Source organism: Sylvia atricapilla, chromosome 4 (assembly GCF_009819655.1).
Source record: "Sylvia atricapilla isolate bSylAtr1 chromosome 4, bSylAtr1.pri, whole genome shotgun sequence".
In the NCBI taxonomy this organism is placed as follows: domain Eukaryota; kingdom Metazoa; phylum Chordata; class Aves; order Passeriformes; family Sylviidae; genus Sylvia; species Sylvia atricapilla.
Genome location: NC_089143.1, coordinates 46,035,023 through 46,053,829, shown reverse-complemented (window position 1 = coordinate 46,053,829; position 18,807 = coordinate 46,035,023). Strand labels below are relative to the sequence as shown.

Sequence of the window (18,807 nt, the reverse complement as noted above, 5' to 3'; positions counted from 1 at the left end):
GCTGATATGGAGAGTGAAGGTGTTTATATGGAAGATTATGGAGTGCACATTTCAAATTCAAATTTCAAATTCAGTGTGAATTTGAGTTTGATAGAGCCTGCTTCTCAATCTGTTCCTGCTTTTTATCAAAAGTCTCTGCAGGTGTTCAGCATGATCACACAACATAGGCTCTGTCAAACTGGGTGAGTGAATTTTGGGTTGCTGATATTCCAAATCTCCAGTGTTGTCACAGTGCTACCAGGCTAGAGGTTTGTAGTGTTACCTGGAATCTGAGAACTGCTTTTCTCTTTTTCCTTTTTTTTTTTTTTTTTTTGTTCATTGCATTGAAAGCTTGTGTTTGTCTAGGACTGTTTGATGCACAATTCCTGTGGAGCAGCTAAAGCTTGCTGTCTTCCTGCAACAACGAAGAAAGTGTCTTTTCATTAGAGCACTTCAAATAGCTTTCTTTCAAAATGTTATTATTTGAGAGAGCAGTTGATTTGGAGGAGTGAAGTTTTATATCAGTAATGAAGATCCTTCTCACTCAAATGCTTTCTTGAAGAGTTTGCTCATATTTGCATCAGCTTTCTCTGATTTTCTATCACTCATAATAGATGCAGCGTGCATGCCAAGTGTTAAGCAGCCAGATCAACTTTCCTCTGCTTAGTTTTAAACTTGTTTAAACTAGTTAAACATGTTTCTTTAATGTTAGGAGTAGTGAGGATTCTGTGTGAGGGTCTCAATACTGTTAACAAGACTGCTTTGATGGATCAGATGGATTTAAGCTTTTATTATCTATACCACAAGTAAAAAGTAGATGTTTCCATATTATTTTCCCACCTTTTTCCTGTGTATGGTGAAATATGTGACTCCTTATTAAAAAGATAAAGCTATTCAAGCATAGTTGCATATAGGAAGAACAACTCTGGCACCGGTTGGGCTGTCACCTCTTCATGGTTTTTCACATCCTGAAATAATATGGGTTTGAGCTAGGCAGAGAGTTCATACTTCTGTCAGACTTATCATCAAATACAAGTAAAGATTTTAGATATGTTCATGATCCTCATTTTTGTAATTTTTCCTTGTGTCTTTGAAACAATGTGGATGTAGGCCAGTTTTTTAAAGAAAAGAGCTGAATTTCAGCCAAAAGCTGAAATTAACTTGAAAGTTTATCAGTCCCTGTGCAATTACAGAAAGCAAATGTGCAGCACAGTGCAGCAATCTAAACCTTTGTCCAAAGGTTGATACATTTGACCAGAGACCTTTTGAATATTTATTTTAGCAAAGTTATATTGTGTGTGGTTGATGAAGTAGCTAGTGCAGGTGCTTATCCATGGTCCACAAAGCTTATTGAGGCTCGAGACTAAAGGTGCCGTAAATTCGCGTTGCTGACAGCAGAACTGTGTTGCTGAAGAGTATCCTTTTGTATGGCACAGGTGAGAGACAGGGAAGAAGTGTTGAGTTACCACTTCTCCCAGCAGCATGTAAGTTTCCATTTCATAGGGGAAGAGCTGCAACTCTGATTCCATGCACCCTGAGCAGCACCCTCTTCACAAAGCTAGCTGAACCATTTTCATGGAAAGTGCTAACCTCTCGCGTCATTATGTACTTTTAAAATATAATGGGCCTTCCCCTTAGTGGTCAGAAAGAATAGGAATAAGGAGACCTGGTGTTCAGTGACGAGCGTGTGATACAAAGCACCACTTAAAACTGTATTTTTGGGCAGTGTTTTGCTGGCACTGTAAGGTACTGCGGCCTTATGGTCTCAAGCAGTTGTTTTTTTGCTCGTTGTTGAGTTCTTCAGTAGAATTTTAAAGAAAAAATGGCAACGCCCCGTGGTGACGAGGGATGTTTCAGAGCGTTTGGAAACCAGGCGATTTGAACTGGCGTTTCCCACGGAGTAAATAAAAACGAGAAGCGTTCCCCGCCCGTCCCCTCAGAGAAAGGCGCGCAGGAAGGCGGCGCCGGGGGCAGCCGCTATTTCTGCGCAGGCGCGGCAGCCGAGTGCGCCGAAATCAGCTGCCCTGCGTGGCGCGCGCCGGCCGCCGACCAATGGGACGGGCCCGGGGAGGCGCTGCCGCCCGCACGCGCGCGCCCGCTGCGAAAGGCGCGCGAGGTTTGAAGGCGGCGCGCGGAGCCGCGCCCGCCCCGGTCTGGGATGGCGGAGGCTTTGGTGAGAGAGCGCGGGAGCGGCCGGTCTGTGTGTCCCTGTGTGCCTCTGTGTGTGTCTGCCTGTCTGTCGGGTTTGTTGTGGGCTGCGGCCGGGCCCGTCCGTAGCGCAGAGGCGCGGCCCTCTGCGCGCTCCTGAGGGGAGGGGCGGGGCTGGTCCTTCACTTCCCCCTGAGGAGAGCGAGGCTGGCGCTCGGGTTCCCCGCTCGCTCCGTGTCCGGGCTGCTGGCACAGATATTTGTACGCTGAGGGCTGGTCTGTCGGCAGCCCCGTTCCCCTCAACGCACAAGTGTCTGTGCCAGAGCCCGTTGCCCTCAGGTGGCCTCTGGAGAGCCGACTTACGCGGGCGAGTGAGCACATCAAGAGCAGGACACTTGTGCAGGCACGCTAGAATCGTGCTTAAGTTTTAAAATTCTTCATGCGTAGCGCGACACGAACGCAATAATAAATGAACTGTTAAAGGCTCTTTTAGGTCCGTGACAGGAATTCTTAATTTCTTTAATGCGCAAGGTCACTTGCCAGTGTATTGTGCTGCACTCTGCTGCGAGGGGAAGGGGGTTTTAGCTCGAGTGCCGGATTGACTGCGGAGTGTGTTTCTGCAGTTTCTGAAGTGGTGGCTTTTGGTCAGTTGTTTTGCTATGTCACTTGTAACTTCCTTCTGCCGCTTTAAACCGATGTTGACAATTTCCGGTGAAATCAATCCGTATGGAGTTGGGTTATTTTTGATACCAGAAGTAATATCCAAAGGGGAATCGCGAGGAAGTGCAAAGTACTGTCAGTATGGCAAATTTCAGAAAAAACGTGCTGAATTCTCCTGTTAGGATTAAATAATCTCCACACTGAATATACTCTTTAAATTTACACGAATTAGGAAGAGGTTATAGTTGTTTTTCTGCTAAACATTTACATTTTTTTGAGATGTTTCCCTATCACTTTTGTGAAGAACTGCACTCTGATTTGCTGTTGAATTTTTCTTGCTCTTTCTTCCCATTTCATCCTCTGCAACCATTGCCAGTTCCCAGGTCAGTGGCTTGTTATTGGATTTCACAGAGACTGTGCTTGAATTATTACTGCTCTAGTTGTGGAAAATTACTGGAGTCCTATCTGCTGTTTGAATGACTTTGGTTATACTTGGGTTTTAAGTGTATGAAGAGGCACTGTGGCATTCTAAGAAAAACAATGCTGCAATAACTCCCACTCTCCCACTACTTTATGATGTCTCAAGAATCCTCAAGATCCTATTTTTCTGTCAAGTGTCATCATGCTAAGTAAAAATTGATTCTTATTTCTTCACAGAATCATTTAAAAAAAGACTACAGAGCAAGATTCTGCCATGGAGGAGGGTAATTTGCATTTAAACACCTATTCTTAGATTCTGGAAAACTTAACTGGATTTTTATCTGAGAGCTAAATGTCAAAACTCCGTGATATACCTTATTAAATTGGTCATCTGGTGTTTACCAAATTTCTTGTATTTCTCAATGGTAAGAGGAGCAAGCTGGGTGGGGGGGCAAGTCTTCAAGGTTTTCCTTTGCTGAGGCAGCAGATTGTGGTGTGGCTGTACCCGAAGGTACCCCTAACTGGGCTGCCTGAGTAGGGAAACAGTAATCTGTGCAAACATGTTGCCTTTCAAGGAGTAGAGAAATGAAGCCCCTGCAGAGTTCCAGCATATTTGGACCTTGCTTGGTAAATGTTAGAGATGAGTTTGAGCACTTGCAATGCTGTGATATTCTTTACATGTGTGTTAGGAGTCTGTGGAGGTTTTGTTACTGAAATTCATTTTTGGACGTAAGTTTCATGAGCTTGCTAAATCTACCCAATTAGTTGTTTTTAAAGGTATATAATGATCACTATGGGAGTAGTACTCCATGGCTTTTCTAGTGTTATTTTGGTTTTGATCAAAACTGTCTGGCTGGTGAATCACTCACTTCTTCCGTTTTCATTTGTGCTGGTTTGAAATAATAATCCAACCAGCTGAGCTCTTCACTTGCTTATGGATTGGATACCTCAAGCCAGTACTTGCTGCTGACACTTTTGTATAAGCACAGAAATAGCTTCTTTTACAGGGTAACTCCCTGTATGGAGGGATAGATGTGCAGCAGCACATTTCATTTCTAGGTCTGCTGTGACGGCATTACTGTGCAGGCAACATAGCTCAAGGTCTGATTTATAAAAAAATTATTTATTTCAAGTGAGGCTGTAGTCAGCCTAAAGGCCATTTACCTCAGGGCTGTTGCAGTAGTTGCATGTTTTCTTTTATGTAGAGAGAATTCTTCATTCTTATTATAATCTGTGGCAGTGAGGCTTTTTCCCCTGGAATTTACTTAGACAAATTTCTTTGCAGATATCTATGCGTAGAAATGGCAGGTAAAAATATATTGAAGTTGGAACTAGGGGAAATAACCTAAAATATTAAGAAGTAAAACTTTGCTACTTTAATATTTGAGATAAGAGCATTTGGCATTTTTGATTGAAAATATTTTTTCCTTCTTCTTTCTAGAAATAAGATTGATCTACGGCCAGGTCAAAATGTACTGAAAGTCATACAGGATTGTTTTGAAAGTAAGCTCTTATTTGCTGTTTTGTTTGATTTGCTGATAAAAGAAAATTGCTATTTTCTTCCTTGTGTTATATTTAGTAGTAAGTAGATAGAAATAAAAAATAGGGATAAAATGGATAAATATAGTATTTCTCAGGGTTTTTAAGAACAGCCCCTTCTCAGCTTTTTAAAATTCTCTTAGCTGTCTTATGATCTCTTTCTCAAGCAGCTGATTCCTTTTGTGTTTGGATTTAAATGACCTTAGTAAGCCTTAGAATTTGTTAAAATAAATGAAACCTGGACAATTTCAAGATTCACATATTTGCTGTTTTTTCTTCATAGGTTGCAGCAGTGACCTTACAGTAAACTCTCCAAATTGCTCAACCTTTTTTCCAAAAAAGAAGAAGAGGACTTCAGAGCAGAGACAAAGGATAAGTTCTGTCAGTGTCATAGGGCAGCACTGGGACAGGTTCATGTGGGTACAAGTTCAATTATGCAGCATTTAGTTCTGAATGAGCACCTGTAAAAGTATATAGGTTGTAATTTAACCATCTATAATAGTTGTTGAAAATGTGGGTTTTTTCTTAGTTTGTTTTATATAGTAAATATTCTATGAGTGGGATTATTTAATAGCTTTTTTTTTTTTTTTTTTCTTGGGTTTTTACTAATGAAAGCTTCTTCAGCTATTTGTCCAGGACAGTTAAATTTCTCATAGCCTCAGGCTGAAGGACATTGCCTTATTACTGGTGGTGGGTATGGCTGTCTTGGATTCCCCTGGAGTTGGTTGTGGTCACTTGGCTAGATAAATGGACACAGTTCTTAGCTATCAGATGGACAGTTAAATTTAAAGGTGATTCACGTAGAAAAGCAGCTGGTTAACACCTGATAGTTATCTGTATAATAACTTCATATGTCTGCAACTTTGTTGATGAGTGGAAACAAGTTGAAGGCTTTGTTAATGTGCTGCCTGAGAGGATGATGCCAATAATCTAGAATGTATATTTAGTTTTAATATTTTGATGTTTTCTTTTAAGTAGGAAATTTTGTTAATGGCAGGGTTTAGAACAGGCAAGCTTATAATGGTGTTTGTTTAATTTAGTCTGATGTTAAAATATAATCTCAAGTCAATTCTTGCTAAATCTCAGCCTGTCTTAGTAAAGAGTAGTTAAATAGTTTAAATGAATTAATTTTAGTGACAGTAATAAGTAGTTTACCTCAAGATTAGCAGGATGTCTGGTTAAAGCTAACATATAGATTCCTACTGTACACACTGTTTTACCTGTTGTTTAAAATTTACAGTTGCTTTTAGAAAGTTTTACACAATAGAAAGTGTTTAGGTAGAATAGAACTGTGATTCAAATGAGCACGAATTAAGGGAAGGAGATTTTATCTCCCTCTGTAGGGATGTATATTCCTGTTAAAATCCCTTTGCTTTATCAAATGTTTTACTTTGTCTCGTTATTTGTTACCAACTGTGACAGCCCAAGGCAGGGTCAGCCAACTCTATGAAAAGAGCCCGTAAGTCTGCAGAGCCCTCACCTGCACCACCGCTAAAACCAGTCAGCAGCAGAGGTTGGTCACACTGTTACTGAACTAAGGTTTTTAAAGTAACTATTTCTGGGATTTTGTAAGGTTTTAAGTAAAACAATTAAGCCTATTTTGTATCTATGGCAGGACAGTCATGTGAATCACACCTGAAGCCTGCAACACCTGATCACGTAGCTGCTTCTAAAAACACAGAGTCTCCTGTGTGTAAAAGTGAGAAAAAAAATACATTAAAAGATGTTGAAGCACTAGGGCAGCATCCAGACGTGCCTTTGGACTCTGAGAATAATCGTGGGTCTGTTGCATCACCTGTTCCTGTGGAGAAAGCCAAAAGTTCTCCTGTAAAGTAAGTAGAGCTGAACATGGTTGTGGTGTCGTATTCCATGTGTGTCCTCCACTTCAGGGTAAATCGAGTTTTGATTGTGAACTCATTAAAAATAATTCCGAGCTTTTTTGAAAGTTTCTATATCTGGGTTTAGAAAGGGCAAAATTACTTTTTATTTAATATTCTGGTGATAAGTGCAGTACCCAAGTGAAGGAAACTTGTCAAAGTAGATTTAAACTCTTTTTTCCCAGAAAGTGCACCTAAGTATCAGCTTCTCAGATTGTCTAGGCTTATTCTAGACATTCTGTTGACAGTGTTGACTTTAAAAGTTAACAGGAATTTGTTAAAGCAGGAATGAGCAGTCATTGTTCCTCTTGCTCTGAAAATACAAATACTTTTTACAAAGTAAAATAGCTTCAGTTGTGATTATCTCCTTGTTGGAAGATTTGAAGCTGAACTGCAGCACTGGCCAGTGTCCGGGTCACAGTTCTGCTTTCCTAGAGGACTGAATCTCTGAGGTAGATCATAAAGATGAACTGACACTGATCCTGTTGATAGAATGAGATCGGAAAAACAATGCACCTACAATCTAGGAGAGCTAATAATTTCTCAAGCATATTCTCCTGAAATTAGGAATTTGTCTTGCTGAGCAGTCTTTACTTTGATCAAGAATCGCATGCTGACTCCATGTTGCCTGTGGACACTTGCTACTATGCTGGAAAGTAGTACTGCTAACCTGTGTTGCAGCAAGTTTCTGAAGGGAAACTCATTCATAAGAAGTGAGATGTTGTCAGCAGGAGCATTTGTTCGTCCTCACAATACTTTATTGTGCACTCAGGATTTATAGCAACATGTTTGAATGCTGTGTCTGATTCATAGGTTCCCTTTTGATAACTGGAATACGCCAGCTGCAGCAAAGAGCCATGGAGAAGTAGAAAATTTGGAAGGCCCTCAGCCTGGGAGAGATGAGCAGGTTGCTCCTGTGCAAGGAGCAGGAAGTGTTACCGCATCATCTGCTAGGCCAGAGAAGTCTTTCTCTTCAGCTGTCTTAGCAGCTGTAGCAACAAGAACACTTGGACAGAGGTTTGTTTGGAGGCTTAATATGGAACATACAATGGATGAGCTTTATAGTAATTCTTCGGAGGAATGTTCTGTACTGTGTATAGATGTTGGGAGATTTGGAAGACTGGAAGTCAGTTCCCCTCCCCCCCCCCCCCCCCCTTCCCCCCCCCCCCCCCCCCCCCCCCCCCCCCCCCCCCCCCCCCCCCCCATGATATGAATGTTTTTTTCCTTCTATTCTTTAGATATTCAACCTTGATATCACAACCATCACCTTGTCCTGTGAGACATCAAGATATAGAGATAGGAAATGAATGTGAATTTTTAATTGATGAATCAGATGGTGCATCTTCTACTGGTTGGATTTCGATACCCACTAAGAACAAAAAATCGAAAAAGGATGGCTCTGCAACTCTCATTTCTAAACCTCAGCTCACTGAGAAGGAAAAGAGACAGAATAAGGAAGTCAAGAACAGAAAAGTACAGGCTAAAGCACTTACTAAACAGAAACTGGATCATCTGGATGTTGGAGTTTTTGACTTCAAAGAAATGTCAAAGTCAGATCCAATCCCTAATAGTGAAGAAAATATCCTTACATCTAAAAGCCAAAAGAGTACTCATATTGGTAAGTTATTTAACAACTCTTCAAACTTTTCCTTCCAAATCACATTACTGGATTATTTTCTGGTATATATATAAGGAAGTTATAATAAAGCAGATGATAGACATCAGTGGATTCCTTTTTGGCATTTCAGTTGCACAGTTAGATTTGGGTGAGACAGAGAGGCAGTGAGACTGTCTTCACTGTTTTTGTCACACCCTTTGCCTTTCCTGTTAGGACATTAAAAATTAAATTAGCAATGTTACCTTCTATTATGAATAGTCACAGAAGGTAGGTACCCAAGCTTTTGTTTCTCTCTCCATAGAAAAGTGGTTCTGTCCTTTGAACAGAAAAGGAATTGAGTTTTAGGAATGATTTGTGAGGGTTTTGTAGGACAAAACACTGAAAACTGGAAAGCAGATTGAATGTAACATTTCTGCCACCCTTTTTTAATAAGAAAATATCGGAAGTGCACCAAAAAGTTTTTTGTAGACTATAGTGAAAGCCTTCTTTTAGCCAGTGGTGATAAAACTGTTTTTGTGATAGCTTCCTTTCCCATTTTGATTCTTTGGTTTGTTGGGGTTTTTTTGATTTGGGGGGGGATGTTTGGTTTTGTTTGTTTGTTTGTCTTGGTTTTTTGTTTTTGCATTCAGATGTCAACATATGTCTTCAGGTTTAATGGGAAAAGGTATTAATGTCCAAATATTTTTTGTCTTGACAGCAAAGACTAAAAAGGATGCACTTCGACAGGACTCTCCAAACCAGGAAAAGAACACATCCCGCAAACCAGTAGCTGAAGGACTGATGCTATCGTGGTCTGGATTGGAAATGGAACCATCTGATGAAGAGCAGTGTAAAACGAGGATGCTGCCAAGTGAGGATTTGCCTATGCCCTCATCTGGGCATCAGGAAGAGCAGACTGTGTCACTAAGAAAGTTGCTCAAGTCTTCTAAGAATCTGGCCAAGAATCTGGCTTCTAAAGCTTCTCAGCATTTAGTTAAGAAGGAACAAACTGCTAAGCAGAAATTTTCGAAAGTCAAAGTAGCTAAGAGAGGGACAGTAAGTCCAAGGAAGAAGCTTAAAAATTCTGTCCAGAAAAGTAGTAATAAAAAGCTTCAGTTACAAAGAGAGGAGAGTTCTGACAGTGAACCTGGGGAAGATGATCTTGAAAGACAGCCTGTAGAACTGAATGAAGTGTGCACCACACCCTTGCAGCAGAAATTAGATACTCCTGTGATTCAGAAGTTGACTAAGTCTGAAAAGCATAGAAATGTACTGCACACATCAGAGTCACCTGGTGGTGCAAATAACAGAACTCTAAGAGCACTCCAGCATCCCATGGAGAGTGGAAAAAATCCTGAAAAGAAATTGTTGTCTGCCAAGACTTCAGGAAAGATAACCAGAAGGATTCCACGTAGAACCAATAAAGCTCTTTGCTCAAGCCCTGAAGATGCTGATTCTGAAACAGATTTTGGCAACTCTTCTGTACACGACATGACAAGGAAGGAACAGAAGTTATCAAATGTAAAAACAGAAAGTAACAAAAGAAATCATAACAGGCAGCATGAACTATTGTAAGCTTTTTGTGTGATTCCTTACAAATGTGTATAACTTGGTAGATAATTAAGCACATCTTGTCAACTTTCAAACAGTGATGGCCCAGTTGAAGTGAGTGACAGTTTGAGGCTGGTTGAATAGTGAATAGAGAACCAAGCAGTTTAATCAACATTCTTTTCTCAAAGCTGGGTGCCATGTTTAGTGTATCCTACATGAGGAAACTTGTTCTAGTTAAAGTGTTCTTGTGAGACTTGCATAGCAGATCCAGTTTAACACAACCCCACCATCCACAGAGAGTAACTTCTCTGTCAAGTTTGTTCTTTTCTAAAAATAGATTTAGAAAATACAGCATTTAATTTTTCAGCAATATTTATGTTGTCAATCTAAAGACTAAGTTCAAGTGGTCTAAAACCTAGTTTATAATCATTGGTCTCTGCACTGCTTTTTATTTTTTTAATGTCTTTTTTGTGGTTTTGTTCAGGACATAAAATTATTGACCTACACATTCCTTTCATTAAGTCTACTTAGTACCAAATGTAATACGAATAATTTTTTCTTTTCTAGGGATTCCATTGTATCTGAGAAGGTTGTGACTTGTGAAAGGTAATTTCCTGAGTAGTCTGAAAAATGTTAGTTTAATCCTACTTGTGCCCCGCTGAGACCCCCTGAGACTGGGCAGCTGGTACAGCTGCTGTGTTCTGTGCCCTACTGGTGAAACACCAAGTAGAACAGGATTGTGATTTTGCTTCAGGGCTTTAAATACTGTTTTAATACTGTTAATAAAATAATTCAATTTTTCTTCCTGTCATGAATAAGGGGTCATAATAAGCTTTTTGCCTTTGGGGATTTCTTTCCTTTGAGACTTGCTTCCATATTAGTGTGTAATTTCTGAACAGAAAAACTAGTGCTCCTAGAACTAATGACAGCAGCACTAATAAAATTTATGTCAGGTAGGGTATAGAACTGTATCTACAATCCGAACTCTTTGTGCACGTACACAGACATGCATCTTCCCCTTTCAGGAGGTGGGAACTTAATAAAAGCACACAGGAGTGGCATAATTAAATTCTTATGCAGTCATTCTACTAACATGCTGGGGCTTTGATTCTAAGGGAACCTGATGCAGACTGACCTGGACAAATTTGTAGTGTAGGCTTGCTAACTTAGGTGATTGAAATATATTTTTGGAGTTTCGGAGTTGAGGTAGGTAACACCTGAATTTCACTGGCACGGTAAAAGCAGTGAAGCACAGCCTCATATGGGGGAAGAAGGAAGGTCAGAGGTACTGATGCTAAGGCGGTAGGAGAAGTTCTATTACAAGTGGCTTGATTGCTAGAGAATCTCTGTTGGAGTTATGTGTGTAAATTGTTGCCATTTTACGGGGCAGATTTCATGACAGACTATGTATTAAAAGCTGTTTTACTGTCCTTTCCTTAGAGCATGCAAAACAATTCTTTAAAGCACTTCTGTAATTATGGTATATGGGAAATTGTTCATAAGGTAATGTTACAGAGGCGAGGAGAAGGTCTGTTCTGGAATGGAGAAAAAAGAAAAAGTTTAAGAAACCTCTTTAGAGAGGAGGTATGAACTCTAATTGTCTGCCTGATGGCTTGAGTAGAGCAGTAATTCATGAGCTTCTGACTTGTGATTTCTAAGGAGTAGTCATTTGCTTCAGTGTCTAATTGGTATACACTTGTTTAAAAGCAAAATATAATCCAGCCCACGTGATCTGAAAAAAAAATTAATTTCACTATTCTAGGTAGTGCTGTAATGTTCCTTTGACACTTAACGTGTTCAAGCAGGTGTATTTCTTTTCATTTGCAGTGGGCCTGTTCTAGAAGATTGTGATAACTTTGCTCCCAGCACTAAGTCTCCTGAACAGGATGATACGTTTTCAGGTAATGTTAAAATACAATATTTCCTTGAATTTTATGTATATGCTTCTTAAAAACTGTAACTGACAGTTCACTAATTTCTGTTGTATTCAGCTTGTCCAGAGCAAGAAATGCAGATTTTATTGGCTCTGGTTACATTTCTGTCCAAGTGTCTGGTAGAGCATGCCAGCTTTATGTTGTTAGCTTTGGGAGAACACAGCTATCCATAGTTTGGCATCTTGCCTGCCAGGATAAAGTTATTCTTTCCAAAATACTTTGAACAAATTTTTCAGGCTCAGTTTGTACTGGTTTGATGTGTTGCCATGTGATAGTCCTGTATGCAATCACATCAGGCAAGCCTGAGCCAAATTACAGCATGATAGAGCCATGGCCTGTTCACCAGAGAATACTTTGGTTTAGTGGGTTTTGGGGAGGATTGTATGTTTGCTTTGTTTGTTTTTTTTCTGTTAGGACGATTATTTGTTTGCTTTGTTGTGTTAGGGGGTTTCTGTTAGTTGTTTGGTTTGGTGTTTGGGGATTTCTGTGTGGGGAGGGTTATTATTATTTGTTTGGTTTCAGTTTTAAATTTCACTTCGCAAGTTCCATATGTTGTCATAATGAACATGAGCCCTGGAGATACAATTTCTTTTCATTACTGTTTCAGTGCCAGATGTGAATATTATTAGTCCATGCAATGATTTCTTCAGATACCTAGTTTTGTGTGTGTTCTGGTAAAAAAAAAATGTTCTAAAATTAGGTTTGAGTGATATAAATCTGAGTGACCTTGCACTTTGATTAATAAAATGATATGGTTTATAATTTGTTAATGTTCACTTTATCAAGAGGAATTGGTCTGAGGAGTATTTCCTTGAATATATCGTTTTCAAGTAATTTTAAAATTTACTCTGTTTAAAACTAATTACAGATACTGCTTATCTACACTGGATTTCATATATGTTTATAGCAAAAGGTGTTAGTGGAAGCACTATCCTTGGGACTTCTGTTTGTGTTACTTTTGGTTGCATCTAGTTGGCATATTGGATAAAAGTCAGGAATAATAAATGCCTTTGGTGGTGGGGTTTTTCAATGTGTTTTCAGATAATTCTGAAGACTTGAATCACAAATTCAGACATCTGTTGTCAGACGAAATAGCAAAGCATAAAATAGGTAAGAACACTTTAAAATATCATAATGTAAGTGTGTAAATGCAAATACATTTTCAAATTGATGTAAATGTTGCTGAAGGAGACGCAGGCAAACACCTAGAAATAGGTTCATCTGTTTGTATTTACAGATAGGGTTTGTTATTTCTTCAGGTATAGCCCTTCTCTTAATTTAAAAGTTATTTTTAAAAACTTCTCGTGTTTCTTTTTTTATTGCTCTGTTTAACAATTATCTTTTTAACTGCCTCACTTCCGTTTCTCATGATATTTTGTTAAGGAAACTTTGAGGTCTGACCATCCAGGAGTCACTCTGGCAAGTCACATTCCCACCACCACAGATTTTAAGTCCTGGGACTGAAACCCCTTTACAGTGGGTGGCTCCAGTGCCCTGACACATGCTGCATTTGACTTCCTTCACAGCCAGACAAGGTTTCCTTGCTGGCTTCACCCTGTGTTTCCCATAGCAGAGTCTCAGACCTCTGGTTCCTTTAAGTAATTTTATGGTGTAGCAACAGCTTTAACTGGAGCAAAGGACTATCTGAGCTTTTGTACCCTAACATTGTGTGTGCTCAACAGTCCGGGGTACTGCTGGCCCTTCCTGCTGTGTCCCTGGGTGTCCGTCACCGGGCTGGGCCACAGGTCCTTGTGCCAGTTGTTGTGCAAAGGGTCAGCATCAGTTCATGACCTCGTGCCTGAGGCTCCCATCCAGAGCTCAATCTCTGGCTGTCGCTGCAGCTGCACACACAGCTACATGCACTGAACATATTCCTAAAAAATGGAGTCAGGACAAGCTCTTACTGTTCAATGAGAACAGTAAGAGTTTGAATTGCTTTTATGCAGTAAAACTGAGGGGTTTACTGCATAAATAATAAATAACCTGCCTTCTGTGGTGGTCTGAGTCTGGATAGAATGGAACAGTGGGCATGCAGTCAGTTGTAGTCCCATGCTTGTCTGTTTTATATTGTGGGTTTTTTTATTGGCTTCATTATTATTTTATGCACTACACTTTAGTTGTCTACCTTCAAAAACTGTTTCACGAAGTGTTTCATATTTACCATTTTTTGACATTTAAATATTCCTGATTAATTTGCTCTGAGATCTTAAGAGGCTTTTACTTTTTCTTACAGAAAGAGTAACTTTCTGTAAGAAAGTAACTACAAACACTAAAATATACTGTATTCATATATGGCAGCTTACACAACTTGAAGTTGAGACTATGTGATTAGTACATCTGAAGATAAGTATCTGAGAAATCACGGAAATGTGTGTAGTTTCTTTTTGCAAAAGTGCTGCTTTTCTGGACTCTAGAAACAGGACATCTGAATCTGTAAGAGAAGGATGTCCTTATGCAGTCTCTCTTACCCACCCCATCCCATAACTGAGGCAGTGCCTTTTCATGGTTGCTAATGAAATCCCCTAGATTCAGGCAGGCTTCTTCATCTGCCAAGAGCTTTGTCTTCACAGGGGTAGCATGTTTGCTGTCCTTGAGCTTGAGCTCCTAATGTCTGTGTATCATTGGTTCACTAAGACAGAATGAAATCTAATGTCAAGTTACGGTGGTGATTGTTTAAGAAAAAGGAGGGTGAAATACTGATGTATGCAAAAGGAGATATTTGGCAATACTTGAATCTTATTTTCTTGTCACGATAGCAAGGTGATGAAAATATCAGCTGGGAAGTGCTGATCCTTTTGTGGTACAGAACAAAGGAAAGAATACTTAATATTTTCTGTCTCTTTATTTTTCTTTCATACTTAATGTGAATGACTTCATCCTTCAAATCAGTAATGCCTTCCAACACACCTAATGTTCGTCGGACAAAGAGGATACGGCTGAGACCACTGGAATATTGGAGAGGCGAACGCGTAAACTATGCTGTGGATCGTTCAGGTATTGGTTCCAAAATACCTATTTGCTCCTTTCTGGTAGAGCAGAAAAGAGAAGTCTGTGAGTTGATCTTGTGCTGTGCAAGCTTTGAGATGCTTATTATTGGGTAACTTTTTAAAAAAAGATTATTTGCGGTCTCCAGATATTTAGTCATCTCTCCACATAGTTTTATTCTTTTCTGACACTCCTCTGTCAGCTGTAAATAATATCAACAAAGCATTTTAAGTACTTTTGCCTTCACTATTGAAGGAAGAACAGAACAGTTTCTCTGTGCTAGTGGGTTTTTTATGCCAGAGATTGTGTATGATACTGGAAAAAGAGGCAGTTTACTGCATCATTCATTGTGAGGATTGTTTTCCAGAGCAGTTATAGTCTCAGTGTTAAATTCTCTAAGTGAGGAAATAGGTCTTGTTCTCAGGAATTTTTTTATTGACAACTCAGCCTAATTTAGTCTTTACCTAATTAATTAGTTTCCTTAAAAATAGTATTTTTTTGTGTCCCTAAAAGTGATATTTTATCTTAAAAAATATTTACATGTCATGGTTTTCTGAAATATTCTTTGACTGAAATTTGATCAAATAATTTTCAAAATGTCTCAAGTTGCATTGCGCTCCAAAGTATGTTGAAAAGCCTTTTTGTTTGTTCTGGCTTTCTAAAGCAATCTGAAAAGTTCAGCATCAAGGAAGTGTATTCTCAATTGAAATGCTGGTTGGTTGTGCAAGTTTGCATTCTTTTAAATTTACTGTGAGCTGGTGGACTTCATTTATCTTCCTTTTGTTTCAGGAGGGCTTGTGATTAGTGGACTAGTGCATCCAGAAACAGAATGTCCCAGGAAGAGTAAAAGGAGGAAGGATCCTCCCAAGCGGACAAGAGATAAAACAAGTAGGAACACAGACTTTTTTTCCTTTGGATACTTGTAAAAGTCTCTTTATTGGAGTGCTCTACTGCTCTAAGATTTTTCTCCTGTAAACACTCAGTTCTGTCTCTGGGTGAAAATAATTCTAAAGCATAATTTATTAATATGATCTGATGAGGGAAAACCTGCTCCTACTAGATCTATTGCAATGCTGTACCTTCTTGCTGTAAAATTATTCACTTAGCATAAGAAAGGAAGAAATGCTGGACATACACAGAAGTGCTGTTGTGCCTTTAAGGCAGGGGCTGCAGAAACTAAACTGTACATATTCTATGTGCACATGATGCTAGTGTGCACAGTTAAGGTATAAAAACTTATAGCCATTTTGCTGATACCTGTAATAACACATCTAAAAATGAAGCCGAGAGTGCCAGTAGGGCTTCAAGTTGTTGTAGTTTAGATACAAAACCACAACGTGGTAGGTGAAGAGAGAGCTTTAAGGACAGTGCATAAAATGGTTAAAAGTGGGCCATAAATCTATATTTAAACAAACAGAGACTCTCTGGCCAGTAGATACTAAATATGTAAGTAATGTTCAGAAAAGAGAGTCAAAGTCCAAAAGCTAAATTGTTTTTGCTGTGCTCTTTGGCAGATGTTTTAATGCTAAAAAGCCTTTCTTTATGGGGATTGTCTGGAGCTTTTGCTTGAAGCTGAAACATTTCTCTGTGAAGTTATAGAAATAATAATAAAACAAGTGCTAACAAACATATAAACTGCCATGTGGTTCTAGCACTAAACTAATCAGGACTGACGTAATCATTAGAGAAATAAGGATGAAAACAATCACTGTTGGTACCAGTTTCTGATTCTACATGTGTTTCATGTAAGTTTTATTCCTTACCTCAAAAAGAAAGTGATAGGGCTAGAGAGGGTTATGGGAAAGCTCATCAAAAGCCTAGAAGGACTTCTGTAGTGATGACTCCTCAGCCCTGAAGAGAATACTATGGAGGCCTCTAAAGAAGAGGTCTAAAAACACCTCTAAAACATGGAAAAGGGAAATAGAAGTAAATGGTCTTGTTGGGGTTTTCTGCTTATTTTATTAAACACAAGAAATAAAAGGTATGTAAGGAAGACAGTGAGAGCTGGGTTATTCAGCAAAATAAGATGGTTGTTCTCACTGTGTGCTTCCTGCCCGGAATATTGTACATAAAAATATTTATGTAGTTTCAGGGCAGGAACCTGAAGGCTACATTAACAGGAGACTTAACAGGAGAGTTAATAGCTCTAAATAAAGTGTGTGAGCTCCAGTATTCCACTGAAGTGCCAGTATATTATTATGGCATTTTGGGGAATGGAAGGAATACCTGCTTTGGGCCACTCATGGGAGACAGGACCCTGGTCTACATAAATATTTGATCTAAGTACAGTTTATGTTGTAATAGAAATCATTTGCAGCCCATGAGAACCTGAGCTGATAGTGACTATTCACACTGTATCTTACAAGAACTATTGGTTGTTGCAAGTGCCTTTGAACTGTCTTCCAGAAGTGATTGATTTCTTCTGTGACAAACATTCATCCTCAGAGACAGTCTTGCTCACATCCTTGAGTCTTAGTGATGCATGTAAGGCCTGTCAGCCAAGTAAAATTTCTAGCAAAAATTCTTAAATGTTATTGATACAATAAAAATTCTGTTCTTATAGAATATAGCTATAGAGTTACATCTGTTGCTGCTTCTTTTTATACAGACATGGTTATGTTGCAACAAAGCTGTTCAAACACAGTAACTTTCTTCCTCCCTGATTGTCTTGCTGTAGGGGTATTTAAGCTGTCATGAGTCCCTACAAAATGCTTTAACTTGCCTTTAGCATGTTTCTTCTGTCTGTCTTTAAAGAAATTTCCTGTACACTGTAGAGCTAAAATTGTCTGCTTAAGAGAATTCTGCAAGAGAACTTGGATATTTATTCTGCCATGAACATTCTAGAGCATCTCTTTTCTGTCTGTAAAGCACAGTGTTGTCATCCATTCTTAGGGTATTTCTTTCTCTGGAAAAACCCTTTTTATTGTAGCAATAGCTCTCAGATTTAGAACTTAGAGTGGGATTCCTGTAATGTTGTTTCTTGAGAAAAGGAAAATTGGACATGTACTTGTCTTTTCAGTGCTTTCTCTTTTAAGTCTCCTGATGCCTATCAACAGTAGGTTGAGCAAAAGCACTTGTTCTTCACACTTCACATGTATTTCATATTCTCTCAGCATCTGTTGCTAGAAAAACTCTTCTCTCAAAACATAGAGTTTAGTTTTGGGTAAATACCGTTGTTAATAGCATAGGATAAATAGTTGGCATTTTCCTAAGAAATTCCTTAGGATTTAGAGAGTGTTCATCTCTTAGACACAGATTTTATTTCAATGAAAAAGACATTTTCAAAGAATTGTTATGGATGGTTTTCTTTGTTTGAAGGAAGAGTATTCAGTCTATTTAGTCACTTACTAAAGGAAATGTAAGTACTTAATGTGTGACGTTAGAATTGTAGAAAAGTTGTGGTTAAGTGCTTAGCTTTTAAAAATCTGTATTGATTACTTTTCTGGTTTTGTTTTGTTTTCATTGTATCCTCAGGTAGAAAGGAGGAGCCTGTAAGTTTGGACCACATCCTAGCTGATGCATCTAAGCCGACCATTGTAGTGGACCCAGTAACAGATAAGGAAGTGCATCTAGGTGAGTTGAATGGGCGTGGCCAAGGGACTTCCTGAACTAGGTCGATTTATGAGAAAAATAAGTGTTCATGCCACATTGGGCATAAAAAGGTGAGGTTTTGAAATATTCATTGTTCTTCTGGAGAAAATTCTGAGGGAAACACAAGAAGTGTCCTGATTTTTCAGCTAAATATTGAGTCTAGCTTTTATGGAACAATATGTATTGCACTGAGCATGTAACAAGAATAATTATGTGGTAAGCATTAATGTTAATCTCCTGGACATTTTTTGTAGATTGTATAAACACTGCAAGAAGTCCCTATTACGTCTTCAAAGATGAAGCAGTAGAAATATACAAAAATTTGAATACGTCTCTTTTTGCAACTGGTAGATTGATTCTGAAACCATATAAAGAAAAAGGGCACCAGTTTGTCCACATGGATACAATAGTAAGTGTGATTTTTAAAAAATTTTTATAAAATGAACTTTGTAAACAGAAGATCTGTTGGGGCAGTTGGAAATAACACATAAAGTTGAGAGGTCCCCCCCCTCCAAAGCAAATAAAC

The 18,807-nt window shown here is 38.9% G+C and overlaps 1 protein-coding gene across 1 annotated transcript in view; it reads left to right on the top strand.

Annotated features, from left to right (window-relative positions):
• Window positions 1–2,079: 2,079 nt before the first annotated feature.
• Window positions 2,080–18,807, top strand: part of CENPC (centromere protein C) — a 28,343-nt gene continuing 11,615 nt past the window's right edge. Inside the window, exons 1-16 of the mRNA XM_066317760.1 lie at window positions 2,080–2,152; window positions 3,445–3,491; window positions 4,649–4,710; window positions 5,030–5,127; window positions 6,169–6,259; window positions 6,362–6,578; window positions 7,437–7,640; window positions 7,862–8,241; window positions 8,939–9,791; window positions 10,339–10,377; window positions 11,599–11,672; window positions 12,747–12,815; window positions 14,595–14,699; window positions 15,480–15,578; window positions 18,165–18,263; window positions 18,536–18,690. Of these exons, the coding sequence (XP_066173857.1) occupies window positions 2,138–2,152; window positions 3,445–3,491; window positions 4,649–4,710; window positions 5,030–5,127; window positions 6,169–6,259; window positions 6,362–6,578; window positions 7,437–7,640; window positions 7,862–8,241; window positions 8,939–9,791; window positions 10,339–10,377; window positions 11,599–11,672; window positions 12,747–12,815; window positions 14,595–14,699; window positions 15,480–15,578; window positions 18,165–18,263; window positions 18,536–18,690 (2,607 nt within the window). The 5' untranslated portion in view covers window positions 2,080–2,137. The remainder of the gene's footprint in view (window positions 2,153–3,444; window positions 3,492–4,648; window positions 4,711–5,029; window positions 5,128–6,168; window positions 6,260–6,361; window positions 6,579–7,436; window positions 7,641–7,861; window positions 8,242–8,938; window positions 9,792–10,338; window positions 10,378–11,598; window positions 11,673–12,746; window positions 12,816–14,594; window positions 14,700–15,479; window positions 15,579–18,164; window positions 18,264–18,535; window positions 18,691–18,807) is intronic.